The sequence below is a fragment of the Harpia harpyja genome, chromosome 8 (genome assembly GCF_026419915.1).
Source record: "Harpia harpyja isolate bHarHar1 chromosome 8, bHarHar1 primary haplotype, whole genome shotgun sequence".
NCBI lineage: Eukaryota > Metazoa > Chordata > Aves > Accipitriformes > Accipitridae > Harpia > Harpia harpyja.
In genome coordinates this window covers 14,403,751-14,431,539 of record NC_068947.1, presented here as the reverse complement: position 1 = coordinate 14,431,539, position 27,789 = coordinate 14,403,751, and the positions used below count along the sequence as shown (strand labels likewise).

Below are 27,789 nucleotides of genomic sequence, written 5' to 3'. Positions count from 1 at the left end.
TTTCAATTTATCTAGCCCAAACTTTTGAACTCTTACCTGTTGTTGCTGTAAGGAGACAGGTTTAGGAGCTTTGGTTCTGAGGCAAAGCTTTAGAAATAACACGTGAGCTTATGCGTTTTGGAGGGCACAAACTAACAAATTATATTCTTCTTTTAGCCTGCCTCAGCAGCAGTGTGGGAACAGTCCAGGAGCATGTGGTCACCCACCAGGAAATGACGCTTGTTTAAGATAGTTTGTTTGTAATAAAGGACGAGTAAGAGCTGAGCACAGACTGCTATTGGCAGGCAGCTGACTTGTGGTAACCCATGTCCTGCTCTTCCTCTGCTGGCCACGCACTCCTCTTACTCCTCTTGTAGGAGCTCCCAAACTCAGGTGACCTCTAGATGAGGTGCCTCAGATCACTAGACTGGCAGAAAGGTAACCTATGGCACTTTCTGTCTGATTTAGTAAGCTGACAGGATTCACTGAGGGGGTTGGACAAGCACCAGAGATGTTGCAAAGGTGGGGAAGGGACAGCACAGTTAAAGCAGAGAGAAAATGGGGGATGAGAAATTGGAAGATCGCTTTGTATGGCCATGAGCAGTGTAGTCAACTCAGTCATCTTCTGGACCCTCTCCATAGCTTCCTGAGAGAGAGGTTTTGTAGTCATCATTTCCTGCTAAGAGCCCTTATCACCCGTGGACTCTCTGCTAAAGGGATGAATGGAAAACTGTGTTCAAAGAAAGGTGTTTACATTTTCAAGTCAAGCGTGCAAAGCTGGGAAATGCCCATGCAACTTAAATTCTACCCTCTGCTCTGCTGGTTTGTCTTCCGGAATGGGATAGGGATCCACAGGGTATTAGCAAAACAGCACAGGAGTTAAAAACTGCAATGCAGTGTGTTTGCACAAAGTGTGAAATGCATCATTCAGAGCATATCCTTGTATTATGCTCTCCCAATGACCCCTCACACTACAGCTGATTTTATGGGCACCGTGTTGCCATGGATGCTGAATTGGGGGATGTGTGGGACTAACACATTTGAATATTCATATACAGTTATGATTGGGGCAGTTTCCCAAACTTTGACAGAAGAAAGAAGAGGGAAGTTGTAGTTGGGGATTTTTAATAATGCATAATTCAGTTACAGCTAAACATAATTTAATTGGGTAGTGGAAAAGAATTTCTAGTATAGGTGCTTCATCCCATGACATTGCAGAGGGCTCCGCAAACAGAAGAGCTTATCTGAAAGCAGAAAAAGACATTCGCAGGCATTTTTTATATATATATATATATATATATATATAATGAAAACTGATAGGAGCTGTTGCCATTTCCCTCATAGTAAATATAGAGAAAGAGATACCAGTGCAACAGGTTCATGGATTTGGGGAACAATCCAAGTCGTGTGAAATTCTTTAGTCTCTGGCAAAGTGAAAAAAATCACATCTAACTGTTGTCCTTTTAAATGTAAAACAGCTGCTGCCTACTGGCACTGCCTGGATGCCTACATACTTGACCACTTGACGGCAGAATTCCAGCCTCTAGTTTCCTACAGTTGCATACACAACATTATTAATGTCTGTTAATGGCATTTAAACGTCTGTTTACCAATGCTGCCGAGAAAAGGAGAGATTTTGCTTTTGCTAATGTGTTCTCTGTGAATTTGGGGTGGCCAGAGTTTTGTTAGTAAACCACTCAACCCAAGTGTTGATCTCCTCTTTCCCCCAAGCAAAAGGGAATGAAGTTAACCTGGCATCGGTTGGCCCATGGGATGTCCCTGCAGGTGATGCTAAGCTACAAGTGTATTGGACTAGCTTACTGATATAAGTAATTCCTGGAAGCCGTATCCCTGGGAATATGGACACAGAAGAATGATATCCAAGGGCTATCACATTAGCCTTTCTAGTGCTGCAGTGACTTCCCTTTCACTGCTGCTGCTTGCATTCAGTTCTGGGAATCCCATCAAATACCAGAGTGGTACCAATGGCAGTGTACAGGTTTTATAGATTGCAAGCATCCACACCTCCTCCTCGCTGTGTTCAAGGTACCTGACTTTCCCCAGTTCAAATCAGCACAATCTGTGCTTTCTGCATCTAGGAAACAAGAGCAGAAAGGCACTGAAGCAAACCCAGAATAAGTCATCAAAGGAAAAGAGTGTTGTGGCTAAACAGATTGGAAACTTTGGTGGTCAGGGATTTCAGCTGCGTCCGTGGCCGCTACAGCTCAGTGTGTTATAACCATAGTATGAATTTATTTCAGATGAGTTTCAGCCTCCCTTTTGCCAACAGGAAAGTGGTAATCAATAATGTTGACTTTTTATTCTTCTTACTCTTTTCTTAGCATTATACAACCACTTGTAACCTTATTTATTTAAGCAATAAGGCCTTTAAGGGACTTTGATCAGCCTGGCTAAAGTTTCTTCAAAGATTAACTGACGTTCTTTAAAAGTACATCAGTTTCCTCTTAAGCAGGTATTTGCTTACCACGTAACTGGGTGTCGAGTGCTATGTAGTTATAAAGTTTGCTGGGCTCAGCTGTAGATTTCCTTAAGACATACTGCTGACATCACTGAGTCTCCTCTTGGACTATTTTTTTTTCTCTCTCTTTCCCCCTCCCTCCCTCTCCTCCCTCCCTCTCTCCAGTTTCTTTATTCAGGTAATTCCAACTCAGACTTATTCCAACTTGTTTTTGACTGACAGTGTGGGAAGGGAGACTCTCTGAGGGTTGTGTTTTGTTTTGTTTTTTTTTTTTTAAACCATGCACACATGCTTTATTGAAAAGACATTCAACTTTTTATAAAAAAGATTGTTTGACTTGTCATGACGATAACATCTAGTAAGGAATCTGAACATTGCTCTTTTACAGGTAAGAGGTATTTGTCAAAAATGCATACATGCTTAACAGTGCTTTGGAAACTGTGGAACTGAAAGCTAATGAGTAGGTTCTTTTCCTATTTTTCTCTTATTTTAGTAATTTAAAAATTTAGAAACTGTCTGTAAAATAAAAATATTTATAAGATTATGCCTTCCTGCGAACTTTGAGATACAGGCAGTTTAGCGATGATAAAGCAAAGGCTGTCATGGTTTGGTCTTTCCACTGATGCAAGCTACTGAATGTGAGGTTTGTAATGTATATGTGGCTGATATTGTTATAAGTTGGGGTGGGGGTCAGATACTGTACCTAACTTTGTAAATGTTTGCCTGCCAGAGACTTTTTCTCATAGAAATACATAGTGCTTTTTAGGGTCTTAGAAGCATATCTTTCAGTCAGCTTTTGTTCTTTCAATGCAGAAGTCAGTTTTCATTGACATAGTGGGAAAACTTGCCTAGAACTTTATCTAGTCCCTGTTACCTATCTGTATAAGAAAAGATTATGTAAGTTTTCTGTGGTAGGTATAAAGAATGTAAACATGTCTGAGTTGGAGAACATTATGCATTTTCTTCCAACTTTTGCATGTGTCTTAATATTACTTGTTTACAACAGGTTTGGCTTATCCTCAGTAAACACAGTCTGAGCCTGTGGTACAAATTCCCCTCTACTTCAGTGTAGCTCGTTTTTGCCTCCCTTTTATTTTCACATAGGGATCATGCTGTAAAGAGATTTACAGATAAGTTCCTTTTTTCTCCATGACATGCTGGTTGTAAAAAGGAACAAAGCTAGCTTTCCTTCGTGAACCAGGAGTATCTACATGACTTTTTAACTAACCTTGTTTCCTCACTTGCCTTTGGCTGTATTGGGTTTAGAGGCATTTCTAGGGTCTTTCTGATCACAGTGCCTTTCTCACCAATCTGCCAAGCCTATTGTCTGTGTTCTCCTGTGATATTATTACCTGCAATTTCTTTTTTTAAAATTGAGGGGGAAAGGGGGCTATTTTTTATTACAGAAATGTCGTCTTTATTTCCTTGGTTGTAAAATGTCACTATGCTCTCTGCACTCTCTAATAATCAGCTTACAGGAGGGGGGAAACAAGCCTGGAATGTAACATACTGCTGGTTGTACAGTGCAAACTGGCATTGCTTTTGTAAAGCAGAGTGTAGACGAGACCAAAAACTTCCCCAAGAATTTAATCCCAGTAAATGAGGCATGGCCTAGAGACAAAAACAGCAGCAGATGACTTGGGCTTCGGTTTTCCAACATACATACAATACTTCAGTTCTGTTACTTTTTATAGAATTTCAAATGAAAACAAATAGTTCTTTTTTATCCTGGCTCCTCATGCAATGAAACAAACAAGCCATCAACCCACAGCCCTGATTGGAGCTGAAATTTTTGTTTGTCCAGATTTCATTAAAGCAGTCTGGATTATTCCCTCCTCCTCTCCTGTTTCTGTCTCCTAAGCCACATAGTTCACAGGGACAGGCTGTATTCTTTGGGAACAGGTAGAGACCAAAGCTGTGAAGTACCATGTGGTACTCTTGTGAGGGGCCAAGAAAAACAGAAACTTAACTGTTTTGCATGCTGAACCTCAGAACATTTTGAAATTTGATTCACTCTGCTTCCAGGAAAAACAAAGCAGATTATGGGATAACTTTTTTTTTTTTTTTAATGGAGGGAAAAGTCTTTACCTTATTGGCTATACTGTGTATATGAAATTAGAAAAAATATTGGTTGGAGTATCAGTTAAAATCAACCTTTCAGTCCAAACAAATTCACTAGATGTTAAATATTTGAAAGCTACCTTCCTGCTGAGCTGTGCTTAACCCCTTGGGATGAAAGAACATTCATGGCTTACTTGAATGAGTTACCACAGGCTTGAGGATCACTTTAACACTCAGTGTGTTTGTACCTTTAATATGGTAAATAGCTTGGCATTAAGCATGTGCATGCTCTTGGAGTGAACAGGGCACAGCTGAAAAAAGTAGCTCCCTTGTACTGGCTGTGCATGAATTGAAACGCCTGCTCATTCTATACCTATCTAGCCTGAATGGTGTGAAATACACATGGAGAGCAGCCAAAAAGAGTGGATACATTACTAATTGTGCTGGAGGAAGGAAGAAAAATGGCAGGTAAGAACCATCGCACTTTTCCCTCCTCTTAAGCGTATGAAATTGTCTTTGCATGACTAGCACACTCTGAGGTTCACAGCAAGTTAGAGGTCATGGTCAGGCAGAAAGAGAGCAAGCAACGACATGAATGCTCTAAGTATTATCATCTTTTACTGGACAAAATAAATGCTTGGACATAAAGAGGGTAGGCATGTCTTTTGGGATAACACATCTGCAGTCATTTTTACCCTCTGGGTAGAAAGTTTTTTGGCAAATTTCATCTTTGAGCAGAGCCCTTTGCAAACCCTGGGCTGCCTTTGGTGAAAGGTTGAAGCTGGGACAGGGGTTGGACCCAGCATGTACCTCAGGGAAGTACCATGGTGTTGTGCAGATTCCCTAGGTTTGCAGGACACCCTTGGGGATACTGGGAAGCCTTGCAAGCTTTTAGTCACCAAGGCTTAAGAATCCCCTTGGCCTCCTTGCTGTGGAGATTTGGCTCACTTTGCAGGTGTCAGTAGCGAACATTTGATCATTTTGATCTAGGCATTTCATCACTTGCAAAGCCCCTTCCCTCCCTGCACTGTGTCTGCTGAGGTATGAGAGCCAGCTGCCTTTCTGTTGCCTCCCAGGAGGGCTTCTTGATTAAGAAATGTCTTTCTTCCACTTGGTTCAAAGTAGCCCCTGCAATTTGACCTTCAGGGCATACTGCATTTTAGCTGGCTTTTAAGGTGGAGGGGAGCTCTAAAGCTTGGGAACTGGAGCTTGGTACATTTTAAAACCACACTTGACTCCTTTCTGGTTTGTTTTTCTCATGGAGATTGTCAGCTAGATTTGTCCGTGCTTAGAGAGCCTAGGTAAGCCACCTTCTCTTTGTAAATCAAAAGTGATAAAGTAAAATAAGTTTTGACTGGAACAATAGTATGGCCTGATTAGATTAATTTAATCTCCATTGCTTTAACTGAGGTGATTCACTCTTAGTTAGATCATAGCTTGCAGGATACCTCTCTGGTTTTACATTATGAACTTTTTCTTATCTACAGTTAGCACTTTTGTGTTGAGGCTATATGATAAAAATGTTGATCTGTTGAATAAATTACTGTAATCTGTAATGAAGCAATATGTATAACAGTACACCTACTTAGATGACTTAAAAGGTATATTCTTAGCATGAACTGATGAAGAGAAAAGGGAAAAATTATGATCAAAATTTCCCCTTTTCCTCACTAGAATTACACAGCCTGACAAAAACATATAATAGAATAGATGTTCCCAACATTTTGACCAGTAAATAAATTCTTCCTGCTTAAAAGGTTTTTATTTCAGTCAATATTTTCCAAAGAAAATGTCAACCAAAAAAATGTTTCTGAATTTTTCTGACCTTGTCTGTAAAGGTCCCCATAAGTGCCCCCTTGTTTTCTGCTTAGCGATGATCCCACCCAAAGCTGCCTACCCTTAGTCCTGGAAACTTCCATGCCAGCTGTCCTCTTTTGAACCCCCTCCAGCCTCTCACCCAAGCAAACAGGTTTCATTTTCCTGCTGCCTTATCCAGAATTAATGTTTCCTGGAAGTTTCCTTCCTCAAACACTACAACACCAAACCTATCAACAGTCCCCTCTCTCCACAATAAGCATCCAAACCACAACTCTATGTACTGCAGCAATGGATAAAAGGACTGAGGGAGGATAAGCAAAGATGTGCTTTCTGTGACTTTCACAGCCCTTGAGCAAGGCTGGACTTCAGTCGCACACCAAAGGTGTAACAGCATATGGGAGGAGGTGTTTGAATGATACAGAGCACCTGAGATTCTGATTCATTTTCTTAGGCAAATGACAAAACATTCTTGCAACAATATGAAAGCTTAGGATGAAAAAAAGAAAAACTTCTAAGGCAACAATTTATTTTATTACCATATTGAGTTTCATTAACTGGCACACTTGGTGGCCTCTATGGTACATGGTAGTTGGTCTCTTGACTGTTCCCAGATTAATGGTTTTAGATCACAACTCCTCTTTCCCTAAGATTAGGCAGAAAGTCAATTGTTACAAAGGACTCCGTTTATGAGTTATAAATAAACATAGTGAACGTCAGCTCATGGGTGCTGGCCTTCGATATGTCCGTTACCTGTTGTGAAATGTGCTACGTAAAAGGTGCTGAAAGCTCTTGTCAAGGAACAAAAAAGAGACAAAGACTGAAATGGCCTGCAGTGTAAAATGCTTCCACAAGACTAGAGGTGAATGAACACAACTCAGGCAGGTGTGGGAAAACTAACAATGCTATTTTTATCTATGTATAATGGACAAACAAAAGGCTTCAAGTCTGGATCTCGTTCACACTGTTGCCCTTTCACACTGCTATGGGAAATGTAGAGGCCAGAAGGGGTTCTTCAGCTGGTGGCATCATACGATGAGCTCCAAGTTGAGGTCTGTTTGGTTTCATCTGTGAGAACAGATTTCAACAAGCAAAATTCATAGAATTATGCCATACTTCAGATAGCTTTGCAGAGGTCTAACCGTCTGTCATACTGCCAGGAATCCTAATAATATATCTTATTTTTCCCCATACCCTTTCTCTTCTTGAGCTAATTATGCCAATACACTTAAGACTACAAGCCTCACTCCCTGTCCTCAGTACAGGTAACAATAGTACCGGTGCTTCAGCCCAAGTCTTGAGGAGTGCCTGGTCCTTGAACTTCATTCCTACTCTCTTCTGTTGTTGCAGTTTAAAAAAAAACCAAACCCAACCCCCCAAACCAAACCAACAAATAAAAAACAACCCCAAAGATGTACTGACCCTTAAATATATGTTTTTGGAACAAAAATGTCTAAAATTTAGTGCTCATTTCTTTTCCTGTCAGCTGTCAAATTTCTGTCAAATTTCCTGTCAAAATTACCGAAGCTGTGACTTGATCATAACCCCGAATAATATTTATTGGTAGTAAATCTCCCTCCCCTTTGTAAGGTCTCAGGTGAGGGGGAACATAAAATCTTATTTTAAGACCATTTCTTAGTGTTTATGTGCAGAAATCCAAGAAAACATTTCAGTGGAGCAACTCCAGTGATATATCCTCCTACTGCATCTTGATGTGGGGTTCTGCCTTTGCAGATATATTTCTGGTTTGTAAGATGTAAAAGTGGGACACTATGTCTTTAAATGCTACAATACTTCTTTAGGTTTTATAAATAATGATTACATAATCAAGGAAAAGCTTTTGTTTCTGATTGCTTTATATGATCTTAAGAAACTTGTTAACCACCCAAGCTGTCACATAAAGACTGACAGTACTACAGAAGTCAATAACCTTTGGGTTCTCACTAGAAACTTTGATTTAAGCATGTTGCTAATAATACATACTATATGAGCTCAAACATTAACACTGAAATCTGCAAAAAAGCTGGGAGAAGGACCAGATCCTCATTCCCCAGCCTCAGAAGAACACACTGGTCAAAACTTCAGAATTTGCCAAGTTCCTAAAACTCCAGGTGCTATTAACAGAAATTACTTCTGATCTTCAGCTTTGCTCAGCTTAAGACAATACATGCCACTGGATGGCCCTGGTTTAATCTTTTTTTCAACTCATTACTAGCTCCATCTTGCTGAATGGCAGGTTAGGCATGGTGAGGGAGATTTGAGCTGCACTGTGAAAAGGGGGAATTTCATATATGTCAAATGGGAAGCTACCATCGGATGGCATAAGAGAAGTCTAAAACATGAAGGGAGCAAAAAATCACAAGGAGTAGGCATTGATGAGAAAGATGAATGACATGCCAACAAAGAGCAAAAGCAAGCAGAGCTATGGGGGCCAGGGCAGTAGCTGTGGAAAGGTTAGGCTGTGAGCTTTATGGGTATGAAGTAATGAAAGAGTTGTTTGCATTAATGAAGGGAAAAATTATGGTCAAAATAGCAGAAAGGAAGTAAGATTTTTGCCCTAGAAGTTTCAGTCATTTGGCCATGGAACAGATGAGAAAGACTGTGAACAAGAGGCACATTGGGAAATGGTTAATTAATAAACTGAACTTCTGGACTTGAAGAAAAGGTGGATTTTGGAGATGCTGTGGCCTCAAGCTGCCTACAGACAAGAAGTCTGAACCATAGAGAAAGTGGAGCAGAGGAAGTGCTTTCAGAAAGGAAATGTCCTTTGGGGAAAGACTGGGTTTGACAGCGTGTCACCAGAGCAGTGAATGAAGGCTTTTTCTGTCATCTGACTAGTGGAGTCAGACTCTGGGACTTTCAGCAATGGCACTATCTTAACCCCATTTGAAATAGGCTGCTGCAATTGATATATTCATAGTCTGCTTAGCTACTTTTTGCTACCACTTATCTTTAGCAATTGTCTGCAAAATATGAATTCTGTTCAATAGCAGTAAAATAACACATAAACAGCACTAAAATAACATATAAATGTCTACTAGGTCTAGTTACACATTTTCCATCAAGTGTGTTTTTCAATGAAAATGGAGGCTTTATTAAATTAAATATTACAGGAAAAGTACAGAGGGTTAGAGATCAAAAAGTTTGATTATTCCACTGAAAGAATGATCTCTTGTGGGAGATGTAGTTGATTTCCTCATACCCCAGTTATTCTTTATGCCTGGTCTCCTCCGCCAGACTATATTTCCATTGATGTATCAAGCCTTATAACAAGGCGACAGAAAGTAATTGGGGAATGGTGGTATTTTTGTTCTCATAAATCAGGCTGCTTGGAAAACATCAAAGTGACTTCTGAAATTCACGGCATCTGTAAAACTTACAAAAAACAAGGTAGAAGTTGCTGAATATTGTAGAATTTTAAAAATAAGTTTGTGGTATTCTGAATGTAGTCGGAAACTATTCTCAGCAGAACATGAACAATGTTCTATTCAGTCTAATTACTTCAGTGATCAAAGCTAGACCTTCCCAAGTTCCCAACTGTAAAAGACTGCGGAGCTTTTGAAATGACATGGGTTCATAAAGGAACAGTCATAAAGATAAGGTATGTGTAAATAAACAAGCAAAATAACCTCCTTTGAGTATAAGGAAATGTAGTAACTTTGAAAAACAGCATGAGCTTTTTTCTTGTTTGGGCACATTATCACTGCTTTTTTTTCAGCCTGTTGTACCATAGCACCACAAAGCTTTTATGGAGGTTCCCAAGAAACTATAGGACAAAGAAAAATGACTAGTGAATCACACGGTTATGTCCTCACATCCCAGCAATGGGGACAGGCATTGCTTCTGCTGTGTTGTCCTAAGAGGAATAGTAGTTCATTGCACAAGCTTCACCTGTCACCGAACCAGCCAGGAAACTCATATGGTCTTTACAGTTACAGAAGGCTGAGATTTTTCAGCCCCAAATCTTATGGGCTGAAAATGCAGATTTAGGTCAGATGAAAGATATAATGAATTCATGTGAACAAGATAGAGCAGCTTAGACTGAAAAAGTCTGAAAACAATTTTGAAAGTTAAAAATTTTAATTTTGACTTTGTGGAAGCAAGATGTTGTGATCTGTCACCTCAAGCAATGTTTTTTTCCTCACCTGATTTAAATCAGACACACACACACACACATCTCTATGCAAATGTCAAAATAAAATGAAAGGTTTCGTTTTGGTTTAAACAAACAACATCTTCAGTCCAGAATGACTTTTTTTTTATTTTGCCAGAAAAGTTGAAACTTTTTTTTTGCATTTTTTTGTTTGTTTTGATATTTTTGGTTTGGCGAGAAAATAAAACAGTGATGTGCACCAGTACATTCATGCTGTTTCCTCCCTTTCAGAAGCCACAGTCTCTGCAGCAGACTGAGGGGTCTGTGTCATGGAAATTGGCAGGGATCGAGTAATTTGGGAAAGCAATGAGGAAAACAAATATTCTTTTCCCTCTGATTCCGTGGGAGTTTATCTGGAAGACATACAATCCTGGGCTGTGTAACCTCCCAGTCAAGAAACTCGGGAAACAGATTTTTCTTAAAAATGTATATTTTTTTATTCCATTTTTTGCAATATAAGAGTGGCAATAAGGTTCTGTACAATGATAACATTTTGTTGATGGAAAGGATAAGTAATTAACCTGGCATATTTTCATTTCCATCCCCTCAAAACGAAGGGATACAAAACAACCCACATATTTAAATCCGCAGGCTAATTTCAACTTAACTTGGCAGGTGAACAGAGGCTTCAGAAATTACGTTCCAACAAGCTTCATGAAACTAGGTGGCTCTGTAAGTCAGAGAGACTTTATTAATGCCTTCACTGAGAAGAGGAAATCAAGGGGGACCAGTCTTAACCAGATATCAGAGAATCCCCATGGAGGCGAGTGCAATGGAAAAGGCTTTGCATGGTGCTTGCATGTTGTTACAGCCCTGGGGTTCACCTTGGAGATGCAATAGCAGGAGGGAACAGGGCTTTGCTGGCTCCTTCCCTGTGGCCTGGGGGGTCCTGCCACCCCATGAGCTACAAAGGCAGCCCTTGTAGGAGGGAAGGCATGGGCAGAGGTGGAAAGGTGGTTGTCCTGCAGCCTTCCCTCTGCCACGCTGCTGTGGGTGACAAGAGGAGCCCTTTGCTCTCAGTCCCCCACCTTTCATCAAGATGCTTATGGCCTGAAATACCCTATTAAAGGGAGCACAGAATGACACAGCTGAAAACTATCACTTCTATTTAAAACTCCCCAGCGTTTTTCACCATTAAGCTTTGATTTTTTTTTCATCCCTCTCATAAAATATCAATGCATTCAAGAGTGTTACTAAAGTACTTCATATAAACAGAATGGAAACGCATACCAGCCAGCAGCTTATGCTACTTTTACTTTATAATTATTCATTTTTAAATCTCCTTAGCACTCCACAAAGACAGCTTAGAGTCCTAGGCAAGCAGTGGGGCTTGGACCCCATGCACCTCCACCCATGGGCAGAAACAGTGTTCCCATGGATGACACTGGGACTCTTTCCTGTTTCTGCTCTGAAATAACAGGTATAACTAAATTCCTCTGGAGGCCTTTCCTCCCTCTCTTCTACATGCTCTCCCCCTCCTCCTCCCCTCAAAATGTGCAGAAGTGGAAAAAAGGGCATTTTTCCATTCATTGCATGGAGAGTATGAAAGCTTGGCACACAAGTGAGCTATGTACTGGAATTTGGGTGGGTCTAGGAAAAAGCACAGACTTCAGTGGAAAACATATATGGGTGGGTGTGTATGTGTGAGAAAAAGCCTTTTAAACCTTAAATTAACCACATCCATGGATTGGTCAGAAAAAAAAAAAAGAGATCGCTGCCCTGAAATAAAACTCTGGGGCAGTACTGAGAATAAGCAACCCTACACCAACATGAAAGTGTCACTGATATTTTTTATTTGTCCCTGACTACTTCAAAGAGACAGGTGAAAGGCCCCAGTTTACACACCAGTGCAGCATTTTAATGGTTCATAGGACCCCCATGACCATTTCTGTCCCCCCAGGAGCTGTGGCCACCCTCCATGAGACCAGTGAGAAGGCAGCGCTTGGCTGGGGCAGCAGCAGGTCCAGGACGGGAGTGGGGCCAGGGATAGAGATGAGGACAGGGACAGGTTGCATGAGCCCCAGGGTGACACCAGTGGCCCCTGGGGACTGCGTTGTGACTGTTTGGGCAGTGCTTTGGCAAAGCTCAAGGGGAGACTAGATTGGGTGAAGACTTTGCTCCGAGACCATAGTCACAGGTTGCGGTTACTGGGCATTGTGGATGTGTCCGAGACTGGCTGTTTGAGAAAATTGTTTTGTGTCAAGATCTAGAGACTTTATTAAGGGTAATAATGGCACAAAGGGAAACGTATGTAAAAGAAGATGCATTCACAACTGACTCTAGATACACCAAAATCTCCACATTGATACTCGATATTTGCAACTGCTTGTGCTTTACAGAATAGGCAATGCCTCATTTATGAAAACACACATACCATGAAGCAATGTTTTAAATAGTAAAAATGAACCTATGATTTCTATGTAAGTGCATATATATGTTCACCTGTGAAATATCATGTCCTGACTTTATTGGACGCTATTGAATTTTCTTTCCAGCGTTTAAAAGTTTTAATATTTTGTTTTTGTTAAGTAGCTACCAAATGTTTGTTTGAGAACTTGTTCTCTGTTTATCAGACCTGGACAATCAAGGGAAATGGGTGCTTGGTGCAATTTGAAATCTTTGTAGTGTAGTGCAGAGAAAACAGAGGAGGAATGAACATTTTTGAAGCTGTTGTGTCCCTCAAAGAGAATACTGGCCACACTTACTCTGTAATTCACAATAAACTAATTCATTATCAAAAAAATAAGTAGGTAATCTATATGTGTCTCTGCTGTGCCAGTAGCATCATCTGTGCTTTGCCTAAGAGGGAAAGACATCCAATTTAAAAATCATTAGGTTTGGGTGAGGGAAGTGGATACTTCGTCTCACAGGCTGCATTTTGCTAGCATGAAAGAGTCACTTTTTGAAAACATTTTCCACAGTATGAACTTGTTCACACAGGTAAGGCAATTCTTCATAACCAAATAACTTCCTGAGAAAATCAGCTTGTAACAAGTTTTAAGATGAAACCATGCCAAACCCATCCTTCTTTCTTGGAAATGTGCTTTGTAGTATTGCAAAAATCACACAGCCAAATTCACTGGTATGTCCTAGCCATGCATAGAAGCCATGAATTTGGCTTAATTAGCAGGTTACTTTGCATTTATTGTTACTCTGCCTAGATGAAGCAGGGCAAAGCAGCTACATCATACAGGTAGGAGAGACCCAGCAACTGTTACAGAGGAAAAGCTTTACTACTGTAACAGGGTCCATCTTCCTGCTGGGTCAAAAAGTGTGCTGTTTCCCCAGTTAGATTTGATTCCGTCTACATTAGGCACTAGATAAACAAAAGGTTACCAATATACAGACCTTTAAATAAAATGCTTTTTTCCCTTGCTAGTTTCCTTGCCTTTTGCAGCCGTACCATTATTTTCAATACTATTGAGGTTTTTACATATTTAAAAGGCGCAGAAATTTTTTGGTGGACAATTCTTTTCATAGACTGGTATTTCAGTTTTGAGATTTACTGACTGCATAGAGATGGAAAATTATCAACATGTTTATTTCAGCAGTGTTTGTGAATGTGTACATGCAGTGGGATATTTGTGGGGTGCTAAGGTCATTCCTCCACCAGCATAATGTCTCGTGGTATGGGCTAAAGGAGTGCTGTGATTTACAGGAAATGCAGCTTTCATATGGAGAGATCACATTAAAAAATCTGCCACAGCAGAAGCCTGACACCCTGCAGGGAGCCTCACCTCACAGCCACACCTACAGTGAGCTATGAGAGCCCCGGTGTGCAATGACTAATTAAAAAACAAACCCCAACTTGACTGGGATACAGTGCATGCATCATGCGATGAATTGGCATGGCAAATGGTAATTAAAAAGAGAGCTGCTGAGCCACTGGATGTATTCATGCTTGTACGGTTAACATACAGGCAGGATGTGACGGCCCTGCTCATCAGAGCGAAGACAAGGCTGGTGCTGGGACCTGGTGTCCAATGTTGGGTTTGAGGCTCAGGGTATCTGTAGTCCAAGAAGGGAAAGAGGGGCACAAACCACTCTAAATGATTTGAAATACCCCACTGCTGCCTGATAAATATCTTTCATGTACCAGCCATGGTAGCTGAGAAACAGGGAGAAGAAGAGGCCCTGGGGAAGGCAGACTGCAGACGTTTTAGCCAGCTTTCGTGAACTATCAGCAAAGTGCTAAATTTTCTCCCTGCCTCTTGCATAACCATGACTAGGCACATTACTATTCATTTTCAGCCACCTGCTGACAATTTAAATTAAAAATCTAGAGTAAGTGTCTGGTTTTGGTTTTGTTTGCTTGTTTGTTTTTAAATGAAACCAGATTTTTATTAGACCAAGAAATGAATTTGGAGAAAAAAGCAAACAAACAAGAAAAGAAACCACACAAGCTTTCTGTCCCACTAACCCTTCAGGTCTGAAACAAAAGCAGCAAATTTCAAACTAACTGCAGATTGGCAAATCAGTTGCTCTGAGTTTAACTTTATTAGTATTAGTATTAGCATTAGCATTAGTATTAGTATTCAGTGGTAGAGTACACGACTGCCAGCTTGTGAAGTGATGGGTGAGTACTGGAGAGGTTAAAAACAAGGTGCTGTCCTTTACCTGCTGTGAAAGAAAGAAAAAACAAGGGTACAGCCACGCTACAGTGAGCAGGGAACCACAGTAACAGCAAACTTAGGCAGCAGCTCAGTCCGGTACATTTGTGCTCTGCGCTGACCTGGGAGGGGACTCCCTTCCCTAGGAACTGAGCAGTAGATGGGTTCAGACTCATTATTTTCTATATCGTTATAAAAGCTGCCACCACTAGAAGGAAATATAGTCATCCCTTGGTTGTGTACAGAAACATGAAACTGTCTTGGCACATGAGCTCGTGCGGTCAGATTATAGCCAGGTGATTTATACCAGGCAGTATATAAATAAGCATAAAGAGAGGTAAAATATGCCTCTGGGCAAACAACTCAACCACCGTGAGCCCCAGCCCTGAAATCAGAGAGCCGCTCTGGGTGCCTTTGCCCAGCCGGTGCTCCCCTGGGAGCCGTGCTCCAGCGAGGTGGCCTGTCCTCACACCGGGATGGGGAAGGCAGTGGGGGCTGTGTGAAAGCACACTCTCACAGCAGCTGGAGCAGCTGGCTGGCAAAGGGCCCATTCCCCAAAAGGGAGTTAAGTACTTAAGTAGGACTTAGGTAGGCCTTAGTTGACTAAGTGAAAAACTATTTTGCAGAAAATCCCTGCCCAGCTTCTGTTTTGCGCTGGAAGTGCTCGACATGTACAGGTGTCTCCATTTCTGACCCTCATTTTGCTGGGCGCCCAGCAGCTCTGCATTTGGGCATGCCACAAAACACCCTATAAGACACCAAATGGATTAGTTGATCTTGTGTCTAAGCAAGAAGAGCCAGAAATGAGGCATTCCTTGGCTTTTCTTCAATCTTCTCCCAACATACCCCCTTCTCTACTTCTCAACCTCCTTCCTGCGTAGCAAGGCTCCCCGAACTGTGTGGCTGCTGCCACTTGTGTTCCCAAATCTGACCATCGAAGGAGGTGGAGGTGAGACTCCTCCCTGTGTCTGAGGCAATTTGTTCCCACATTTCCACCCTTGCAGGGGAGTTCACTAATAAGGAACTGGGTAGATAGGGAGGGGAGACTCTGCACTTCCTAATGAAGCTGCATCACTCTATGGATGAGGATTTATAAGGCCAGAAAGCAAGAAGACATTGACATTACTCTATGGCCAAGCTGTTAGGGTGCTCAGCTGGCCATGGGGAGTGTGAGCTTCCGTCTCTGCACCAAGAATTGCTTATGCATTTACACTCTACCTTCCTGAAGGAAAAGACACCAAAACTGTCTTAACATGGACGCAGAAAAATCCCAAAACATATTTTCTTGGCTTTGATTTTGGAAATGGCTATTTTGTTTTGACTGACACATTAAGTAAACAATGAATAAAAAAGTGTGTTCACTTGTGACCAGTCTTGAGGAAAACCTCAGCCCAAAGGATTGAAGCCTTGCAAAATTTGAAACCATTGAAAACAGAGTCATATGACGGAGGGGTCAGGAATAGGTGCTGTAAACCTACGGTAAGATACTTGCAGAACATAAAACAGTGTGCAGTCTTGTGAGAAACAGCTCTGCTGCCACGGCTACATGCTCCTCTGGTGGTGGTGTAAGCACAACAACTAGTTTGGATCTTTTGATTCACAGACAGTGGGAAAGAAGAAGGGAATGGGCTTCTAAGCAAAATAAGGGAAAACAGGATAACGAGAGATACCCTCATGGAAAAAAGAAACACCTCAGGGAGAAAGAAGGACAGGATGTAGCTCCTGAAAGCCCCCAAAGGCATCCTAGAAGGGAGAGTGAAGAAATAGTGGCAGTGACTGCAAAACAGGACAGCAGTAGGTGTTAAGCTCTCTAAAGGTCTAGTGCTGGCCTTACTATTGACTGCTAATGTCGATTGGGATAGGACATCACTCCCACCCTCCCTTAGCTCAGTTCCTTCTCTGTGGTGTTGCTGTGAGATGTTTGCCTGTGCTGGAGGCCTACTGTAAGGGGTCACTAATGTTCCTACAGCAGGTCAAAGATGTAAATGAAAGTGGAAGTACAGGGTATGAGCTTGATAAGCATAATGCAACAATAATGTCCATTTCAGCCTTGCAGAGCAGTTCTGGCACCCAGCTCCTCAGAAACAGAAAGGACAGGCTCTCGAGAGTCTGTTTAGACTTGCCCGGGTAGAAAGAGACAGCTAAGGTTTGCACAGCAAGAATGAGGAAAGGGTTAGTGGGTGGGAAAAGCATCACAGCAGAGGCAGGTTTTAAATGCTTAACTGTGCTAATGAAGTGTTTGAAATAGAATAGAGTTTGAAGCAACAATACCCCAGCAAGGGAGACATTCAAAGGTATTGAATGTTGCACTGCTGAAGAAAAGCCATTTGTAAAAATAAAAGAGGAGAACAGGTTTCTGGGGAACTTTTCTCTCTTTTCCAGCAGCATTGTATAAACCATATTACCGAACACAAAAAGGACAGTTTCAGAAACTGATCAGTTTACTTACTTCTTTCTGAAAGAAGACTTTGGCATATTTGAAGGTTCCCAGACTGAAGGCTCTGCACGACCCAGTGCCCTGTTCACCCACAGACCCTAGGGCAGAGCCTGGCGGGCAGGTTTTTCGAAGGACAGACAGCTCACTTGCAGTGTGTTAGCTGTTCAGATGCTAGCAGTATGTGCTTTTTCTCCACTTGGAGGCCTGATCCAGAGACCTGTGAAATCACTGGGAGCTTCTCCATTAACCTCAATAAGCTTTGAGTTATCTTTTGCCTTCTCTCTGCCTGCTTGGTTGTTTTTCTATTTGCTTGCATCAGTGTAGTTTCCAAGGCTCATCTACGTAAATCAACAGTTACTGCAAAACCTTACATCCTGCCCTTGGAAAGAACAAGATTCCTGAACAAAACTCCCTTAGAAACAATGCACCATGACACTTCTCCAGCTTTAATTCATCTTCCATGGCCAGATGTCAGGCAGGCAGCCTAGGACAGACAAAGATGGATTTGGGTTTTCACTTTCTTAACACTGGTCTGGAAACGGTTTTTGCCCTGGCCTTGCCGAGAGTGATGAAAAACATGCCGCTAGCTCCCGCACCGCGCTGCTCACCCCCACCTCCGACGCCGTCAGTTCTGCAGCCCCCGGACACTACCCTGCCTACGGGCTCGGCCGTGCCTCTGCTTCCACCGGCTCCTGGGTGCCCGAGCCCAGGGAGAGTCACCATTCACTGGGCTGCCCTGCACTGATGGGTGGCTCTACGGAGGGATGGGAAGCTGAAGGCACAGCTTTGGGAACAGATTTTGACTTGAGGGCGTATTTACAGTTCTCTTGGCTCAGTCCTTTTGTGAAAGAAAATAAAAAGGTGTTCATTTAGTTCTTAAAGGCAGCATCTTTCACAAAATGACTGACTGCCAGCCTGCCTATCACCACTCTCGACGCTGATCAGTCCTAGCACTGGAGGACTCTTTTACGAAGTCCAGGGTAGCAGTGTCCAGCTGTATGACTGCATACTGCAGCGTGTGGCCGAGATGAAGCATCCTTTTGCAACCACTGCTTCCCTCCCTCTACCTTTGCTTTCTGCTTTTCTATTCCATAATTCAGCTACAGAGGAGGTTTTTGCTGGTTGATAATTGTGCAGCATAACCTGGTGCATTGCCCAAAGGGACAAGGGTGTTCATGCTAGGCAGAGCGCTGAGAATTCAGGAGGGACTTCTACAACCTACTGAACCACATCAGACCTAGGAAAGATCTAAAGATTATGTAGTTCTTTTCAATGTTTTCTTTCCACAGCCCTGCATTTTTTTAATGCCAAGCCTGCTAATGGTTTATGCTGGTTGAAAAAACAGTTCAAGTTTTGCCCCTGTATCAGAGTAGTAGTGAAGTGTGCATGAGGGTTTGCTCAAGTGGCAAAGGATATCTGATTTGAAAAAAAGCAAACAGCTGAAGCCATTTGAACAAGTCATGCTCCTGTACACTTTTAATCAGTTGTCTGCCAAAAGAGATCTTGCACAAGCAAATCTGGCTTCATGCAACAGGAACATTTTTGCATGTATGCAAGCTGGCTTCAACTTCTTGATAATGTGGTCTCTGGAAGCAGTGTTAACGTGCTTGTTATATCCCTGGCTGCTGGAATTACCTTAACATCAAGATATTCATGGTTGGTGGTTTGGTATGTAGCTCTATGTTATATTGACTTTGTCTGCACTAAACTTCCTTACCAGCATGTGCTCTGATGGGCAGTCTCCTTTGGCTGTTCTGAAGGGCTGGTGAGGAAAGGAGGTAATTCATAGGACATTAGAGTGCTAGACAAGTCTGAGACAATTTCATTTTCTTCCCTTTTGAAGTATCTGTTTCCTTAACTGTACTTCAGTTCACTTCTATTTGCAGCTACAGTTTGAGTAGAGGTTTTTTTTACAGTAATAAAAAATACTTTATCAGTGTAAAATCAGTTAGCTAATGGACAGTAGATGTTCTTTTAATTTAAAAATGTATACTATTATTACTCAGGCTTGTTTGCTTATATTAATGTACTGTGGTAGATGTGCTTTCTGATTTAGCAGGAAAGGAGTAGGAACCAACCAAACCAAAATCTTTTGGCTGAGGTGCTGGGGATGGTTGTCAAGGTGCAGAGCATCTGAGGTGCCTATATAAGGTATAAGGAAATAGTAATGCAGATGTTATAACATGGGTTTTATACACACGGACACCAACAAATCATTTACCGTGGGATATTGTACTGGTCACTTCACTCAGGAAACAGTGGGGAAGCGGAGGGCAGGGGAAAACTCTCCTCTGAAGCCCAGTTTTGTTCTGCTGTTGGTTTCATCAGAGTTTCTTCTGCCAGATGACTGCTGCTGGCTGCTGCCAGCAATAAGGGAGGGGAGCAGAGGCAGTGCTGCTCCAAGGTGGTATGACAGATCCTCTCTTCCCGTATCAGTATGGCAGAGAAGAAGGGAAGTATTTCTGCAGGGAAAGGAAACCAAGATGAATTTCCCTGGAGAGGAAAAGAGCACTAGAGGAATTCAGGATCACACAGGAAAAAGTGATGTAAGAGAAAAAAATAGGAAGCAAATCAACACAAAAAATACCCTACCACCAAAAAAAGCACCAGAAATTGGCTGGGATCCATTTCAGGAAATCACTGTAAAGCTGAGTAACTTTGTCACATACAGAAATACAAATCAAGGGAGGACACAAAAGATGATAGGGGAGCTCTGATACAGCCCCTTTCATCTATGGCGGACTCCAAAACTAACAGCTCTGCCACGCTGACCTCACATGTGGAGATGAACTTTACACATGTGGACAGTAGAGAGGCACAGTGAGAAACGGCTTTGGTTGTGAGTTGAAACAGTCTGGAGCGTGCCAGACATTGCCCAGGGCTGCAGCAAAACTTTACGTCTCAGATTAAGCCTCAAATGGCAAATTTTGTGGCTGTCCCTCTGTTGGCGTAGCCCGGGGAAGACATTGTGCCTTGCAACCACCTTCCTACCTCCCATCTTGTGGGGGGAACTCTTCTGCTATGGCATGTCAGTGTGTCTGTGATGTTAGGTGTCCTCCACCAGGTCTCGAAATGCAGCAGGTAGCAGTGTGAGGATTTTCTCTGTTTCTCCCGGACAGGGAACAATGTATTTCAGGGCAGAGCAGAGGCAGGGGCAAGAACTCTTACCAGGCCCTTGTGCCGGTTGAAACTGTGGACCCGGCTGGTGCTGCAGACGAATGGTGCAGTGTACACGTACCAAGTCTGGCATGTGAAGGAAGTATCAGAGCCGCAGTGCATGTGGGGCAGAGCCGCTCCGCACAGCATGCCCAGTGCATCCCAAACATGCAATATTTACTGCACATATGCCGACCACTTGTGCAGAAGCCAGTGTTTCTTGGGCATGGTAAAGCCATGGTGAGTGTGCTGTGCCAACTGTCCAAGCACCCCTTGCCTTGGGCCACCCCTGACCCCGGCCAGGTAAGTCTGCTCTTTGCCGAGCCTGCGAGCCCTCTCCCTGCCCCACCAGCAAAAGCCCACCAGCTGGAATACCGAGGAGGGAAGGTGGAGCCTTGTCCGTCTCTATCCTTGTGGCCTCCAGAGGAGGAGGAGCCGGCAGCCCTGGGGAGCTGCTCCCAGGAGCAGGCATCCAGGTAGGCTGAGCAGGGGGATGGGATGGGGCTGTGTCCCCGGCGCTGGATTGGAAACGCCAGCTATCTCCTGGCCTAGCAATCTGTGGCAGGGAAATTTGTTCTGACAACGTAATGTTTGTGCCTGGAAGTAATAGCTAAAGGGAAGTGTGCTTGAGGAGAAGAAGTGTACTTATTTCGGGACAGAGTTTTGCATACATTTTATATACATAGCTTATGCAGGGTGAGGTTCGGTGTGGGGAATGGAGCCTCTTCACTAAGTGGTACGCATTTTTCTAAAAGCTTTCCCATGAGAGGTTGCCTGTATTTAACACACACTGACAGTAGCGCTTGATTTTGAGTTTGCCTAAAGAGCAGTTGCATGTATGCTCCTTCCCACCCCTACTCCTCCCACCCCCCCCATTTCCTCCTGTTGTTCTTTTTCAGATCACTTGAAGGTTTTTTCCTGTTTATTATCCGGACATGCTGCGCACTGTGGGTTGATTTGACTGTCACATAAGGAATCTCCTACTGGGATCATTGATGCACTCCTGTCTTTTTCATATATATATATATATATATATATATGGCAATGGCTCCTTGGCTATGGGAGAGAAATGTTGGTGATTAAACCAAAATTGGAATGAGCTACAGGTGTTAATGGGAGTTAAATTTAATTACTCTTTCCCAGAAAGCCTGCAACAGTGTGATGGGTATAGTCATAAACAAAAATTCTCCTTAATTGACATAACAGGAAAGGTACTTCAGTGAGCAATTATGCTGATGTCCTGGACTGGCACATGTGTGTACCACAAATATATCTTGTACTTCCTGCAAAATTCTTTTAAGTAGCTATAAGGAAGACGTTCTTCTTTTTTTTTTTTTTTTCAGTGGTTCACCAAAAAGAATCACTTACTTAAGGCTCTTTTTGAGGAAAACAATGGAACAAAACAATGCTTTTTGTACGACCTGCCAAAGCACAAAGGATGCATGGGATGTTTTCTTTCTTTGTTGTTTTTGTCAGCAGGAAGTTTTGTTGTTGGAAACGACTATAACATGCACTGTCCTCGCTCTACGTAATCATTGTCTAGTCCTGCAAGCCGGGTCTTGTTACTTGCCTCATCAAACTGGCACAGGCACTGTTCTGCTTCACTCTGTGGGCTTTGTTCAGTCCTGAGTGTCTGCACACTTATTCTCCATCCGGACTGATGCACAGTAAACAAACTTCAAGAGTCGGGTGGTCCAATGATTGCTGGGTTCGCGCAGGTCAGGGCCCACGGCTAGAATGCTGACTTTGTGAATTGCCTCCTTTTTTTTCCTTAGACGGCTTAAAATCGGAGTGCTGTACAGTGCAAACATCTTCGAAGTGTTTTCAGGTGTAAATATTCCTTTCCAAATCTCGACTTTGATGTGTTCAGGTCTGCTTTGTTTCCCTCTAGGTTAGTTGTAAGTTTGTAACAAAGAGCCAGATCCGACTGAGTAAATCACTTGTGGAAGTTAATTGTTCACAGTGAAAGCTGGTCTGGCTCATTTTGTCTCCGTCGCAGGAAGAGACAGAGGTGGTGTGCTGGATCTGCGTTCTAAACCAAGCATTGACGCGACTTTAATTTTGATCAGATGTCTCTCTTCAGGGCATTAAAGAAAACCTGCTCAGTAATCAAAAAGAGCCTCTTCTCTAGAGAAACGTAAGAAAAAAAATTTAATGCATTTTACAGAAATAAAGTACTAAAATAAAATTTCAGCTTTGTCAAATTTCTTTTGCAGGCTATCATAAAAGAAACTTACTTCTCCATATCTGGCAGTCACCAGAATCAAAGAATGATTTTTTTTTTTTTTTCAAATTATTTGTAATGTCAGATATTGTATGATGGTAACTTTATATTCCAATTGTTTTTATTCACTGCTGCTGTGTTTAGATTATGTTTGTGCCTTCTCTCCATCAAATGCTTTTCAGAATCAGTTATGTATGTGCTTTGATTTCATTAAGTAACAATCTTCTTTTATTCTCTCCTTAGGACTGAAGCAGTGAGAATGGAAACCACAAAGATTAATATGTCCCGCGTCCCACTAGTTAACGGAGGCATTGACACTGCCATGCTTAAGGCACACAAACCCCGTGTGATGTCCAAAAGTGGTCACAGCAATGTGCGGATAGACAAAGTCGATGGCATTTACCTACTCTACCTTCAAGATTTGTGGACTACAGTTATAGACATGAAGTGGAGGTACAAACTCACCTTATTTGCTGCTACTTTTGTTATGACCTGGTTCCTCTTTGGAGTTATCTACTATGCCATTGCATTCCTTCATGGTGATTTAGAAATAAACAAGTTCACCCCAAAGCGTGAGCCATGTGTCAAGAACGTAGACTCTCTGACTGGGGCATTCCTCTTCTCCCTGGAGTCACAGACAACCATTGGCTATGGATTTCGTTTCATTACAGAGGAGTGTCCTCATGCCATTTTCTTACTTGTGGCCCAACTGGTCATCACCACGTTGATTGAAATCTTCATCACAGGTACCTTTCTGGCCAAAATTGCAAGACCTAAAAAAAGGGCAGAGACTATTAAATTCAGCCACTGTGCCGTCATTACTAAACACAATGGAGAACTTTGCCTAGTGATCAGAGTAGCAAATATGAGGAAGAGCCTTCTGATACAGTGTCAGCTGTCTGGGAAGCTTCTTCAAACATATGAAACCAAAGAAGGGGAGCGGATCCTGCTGAATCAAGCCAGTGTCAAGTTCAATGTTGACTCCTCTTCAGAGAGTCCATTTCTCATTTTGCCTTTAACCTTCTACCATATTTTGGATGAAAGCAGCCCTTTAAGAGATCTCACACCTCAAAATCTCAAGGAGAAGGACTTTGAGCTTGTGGTGCTCCTGAACGCCACGGTGGAGTCCACCAGCGCTGTCTGCCAAAGCAGGACTTCCTACATCCCCGAGGAGATCCACTGGGGCTACGAGTTCGTGCCTGTGGTTTCTCTCTCTCCAAATGGAAAGTACGTTGCGGATTTCAGTCAGTTTGAGAAGATTAGGAGAAGCACAGATTCCACTTTTTATAGTATGGACTCTGAAAAACAAAAACTAGAGGAGAAATACAGGCAGGAGGATCAAAGAGAAAGGGAACTGAGAACGATGTTGTTGCAGCAGAGCAATGTTTGACTGAATGGACAAACTATTCTGATTAATTCTTTTCGCAAACTGAAAAAACATAATCTCTGTGCTGTATGTCTGCTATGAAACCGGCAGTGAAGTCCTTTTCAGCAAATAGCTTTGGTGTATAGTAAACCTATCCCTTTGTTTGGCTGAGTTGTTAATCAAGTATTTTGTAATTAGGCAGGATTTCTTTGTTCATGATCGTGACTTAGCAGAGTTGGATTTGTATTAAGTCTCTGCCTTATACCACCACTAAAAGCAGACACACCACTTTCCGTTTGGAAAGTGAAACTGGATGCACTGTGCTGATTCCTTCAAATATTTATTTGACATGGTTTTACTGTGAACATGGATTCACAGAGACAGCACACCGTACTGCTAGAAGAAAATATGCTCCTTTAAAATACGTATATTTAAAATGTATATTCTCATACCAGCTATTGCCTTAGTGGGGATTCCTGGCACTGAAAGTAAATTGATTGGAGATACAAATGGTTGGATGTGGGAAGAGCCTGTAGGGAGGTTATAAACTCCTTCTTAAATCTTGAAGGAGGGTGACAGAGTAGTCGTGCTGGGTGGTGAGGAAGGGAGCTCACTCTCTGTCTCTGCTACTCAGAGCTCGTTTTGCGATTGTTTTGTGATCACTCACTTTTTTAACCTCGTTAATGCCCGATTTATGTATAATAGCAAAAAGGGGAGATGAGGGCGAGATACACAGAATCATTACAGTAATCAACTAAGGTTGAAGCTGGCTTTGAGACACCTGTTTTTTATCCAATGTAAATAGTTTGCAATAGCAGCATAACAATACATTTCTACAGATTGCTTGCTTTGCTATGGACCGTATTTAATTTTGGTTAAAAGAAAGCTGTATAAAGTCTGTAGACAACATTTACTTTCTTTGGCAACCATAAAGGACAAGCATTCCTTTCATCCATTTCATTTTTGGTCTATTAAAACCATTCCATTAATAAAGGAATTTAATTTGAGCAGCTCCTGATCTCTTTGTGGCACGGGGAGAGGGTGTGGTACCTCGGAGAAAAAGCTGAGTGCTTGGCGTAGGCAGTTGCATCCCGCACACAACCCAGGGACTCAGCAGATCACTAAAGTGGTCAGGTTATGGGTAGCAAACCAGGTAGCAGTGGTGTCCACGTAGCATGCCTATTATACATAACTCAGTTTTTTTAATGGGACTTAGAAATTATTTCTGACTCATATCACTTTGGCAGCTTTCTGAGTTCTAGAGATTTTGCTCCTCTAAAGCTTTGGCAAGGAAAAGCTGTATTAAGTATGAGTTTTGGGCCTGTGGGCCAGGTCTTGGCCTGAGAGCCACCAAGGCCTGCAGTGATGAAAGGACTTTTGGCATCATTACAATTACTGTTACTGTGCTTAGCTTCCCAGCACCACGTGGCCTCGTGGAATGTAGTCCTGCAGTCTGCCATACAATACTCTATACAATAAATTAATCTAGCCTGGTGCCTAAAGAGGCACGCAGCAAGTTGAGCACAGAGATGCCCATGGCACCAAGAATGAATGTCAAGAAGAAGGGGGGGGTAGGAGGGTAGTAAGGGGCACCATGAGAGGCTTAAAACTGCTCATGTAAATGGTTAGCTCTTCTGTGTGAGAAGTCAGAGATCCAAGTAATTGTCTGAAAAGAGAGACTCAACTTAATCGAAGAAGGCTCCCTACCCACTACAATACAAGCAAGGTTTCTCAAACCATTGTAATTGCAGGGCCCGCCTAGCATTTTTAGAAAGAATTTCCAGGTGGTATTATGCTGTGTTGTCACACAGGTTTCATTTGCAACCACATATAGAGGATGTTAATGTTTAAATTATTGATTGTTAATTTTCAATTTTCCTTCACTTTGTCTGATCACTTGTTTCATTGCAAGGAAGCATGTATGCTCCATAAATTTTTGCAGTCACTTTGTAGACCTGAGGTTCATGTTCTACAACTCAAAGAAAGAGCAGTGTTTTGGGATGCTGAGGTGAAAGTGCGCAGGTGTCTCAACCCTACTTCTGCCAAGCCTTAGCCTCCGTGTTTTGATAATCAGACATACACTCCAATTCTTTCTTATCTGGGTAAGTGCTCAGATCATTCCTAAAGTAATTGTCTGTGTATTGACTGTAAAAGAGCTTCACCAACAGCAGGTGAGCTGGTTCTTCTCCAGAAGTACCTGATGATAAACTGATCCCCTTCCTCCCATCCTCTTCCCATCCCTGGAAACAAAGACAAACATGTCAATTTGTATCCTTCAGGTGAGCACTCCGTTGATTTCAATAAACTTGTTATTGCACTTTCTTGCTTGTATCTTAAGAAATCCTAGGGCATTGAGCCCAGTAGGGTACACACGTGCCAAGCCCCAGCGGGCCTACATGTTTCTTGAGTGTCAGATCTAGGAAGTCCTGTGGGTACTCAGCTGCAGCAATGTACTTGTGTGGGGACTTCTGTGGCAGCCATTTAGGAGCCTAGAGACCAGGCTGCTCCAGGCTTTGACAGCTGCTGATCAGTAATTTTTTAGTATCTTCACTTTGGGAGCTAAGCAAGTAGGTAGAGACCCAAGTCCTTGTGTACATCAATACCAAGGTTCAGTCGCTATGTTCACTAGGCCATTCCAGTCATTAGGTTATTCTGAAGAAAAAAAATCATGAGCAAAAGCCTTGGAAAGAAAAAAAGCATCACAGAAATTATTTTGTCTGAACTTTCAGTCCTACAAGTCTTTAAAAAAAAAAGAAAATAAAAGGAAAACACTATAAAACTTTGGCAAAGTCAAAGCAAACCTTCATCAGCTAGTGAGAGACTGTACAGTAGTATTATATACATACATTTGTATAATAGAAAATGCATTGCTATTCATCCATTCCAGCTTCAGAACACAGTCTTACTCTGCAACAAGCTGTACTTCGCCTTCATGCTTTTGTGCAAGCACAACTTCCATTGCTCTATCTGCAAGTTAAGGAGAGCAGAAGTGGCCTTGGAGCAGCATGCTTAGCTGCAGAGTACTGAACTGCAGTGGAAAAACATCACGGCATGTGAATCTGATGTGAATCACCAGCAAACCACAACCTCTCACTGCTCGTGGTAAGCTCTTCTGGTTGTGTAAACACAGCTATAGTGATTTACCTTGGCTGAGGACTGACAGAATGGAGAACCAGAAAGCAAAACTTCCATGGCCGTCCCAAAGCTGCCTTACCCGTGAGTAAGGACTGTCCTGCCCACGTGGTGACTGAGGGTGTGAGAGCCTTCTTGTCTGCCGACTGCTTGTCCCAGGGGTGTTGGAGCAGAACATCCACAGTTCCAGCAGGTTAGGTCCCTACACAGCTGGCAGCACCACCTTCTCACTCCTCTCCCTGCCCCACAAATAGAAGATACCACTTTGGGAACCACTGAGTTGGATGATTATACTAGTCTCTAAAATGTACTAAATTTACAAATAAATTTAAATTAAATCTAAATCTAAAGTTTCAGGAACTAAAGAAAGCAGTGGA

General features: G+C 42.3%; 1 protein-coding gene across 5 annotated transcripts; it reads left to right on the top strand.

The window, feature by feature from the left end:
- Window positions 1-1,368: 1,368 nt before the first annotated feature.
- Window positions 1,369-25,287, top strand: KCNJ15 (potassium inwardly rectifying channel subfamily J member 15). 5 transcript variants are annotated; one of them, XM_052794946.1, is made up of 3 exons: window positions 1,369-2,846; window positions 4,901-4,987; window positions 23,158-25,287. In XM_052794946.1, exon 3 carries the CDS (start codon window positions 23,174-23,176, stop codon window positions 24,302-24,304), a length of 1,131 nt encoding a protein of 376 aa, XP_052650906.1. In that variant the 5' UTR covers window positions 1,369-2,846; window positions 4,901-4,987; window positions 23,158-23,173; the 3' UTR covers window positions 24,305-25,287. The 5 variants fall into 5 exon arrangements, with proteins under 5 accessions (XP_052650906.1, XP_052650905.1, XP_052650903.1 ...); XM_052794945.1 differs by lacking the exon at window positions 4,901-4,987; XM_052794943.1 differs by lacking the exons at window positions 1,369-2,846; window positions 4,901-4,987 and adding an exon at window positions 20,034-21,166.
- Window positions 25,288-27,789: the final 2,502 nt, after the last annotated feature.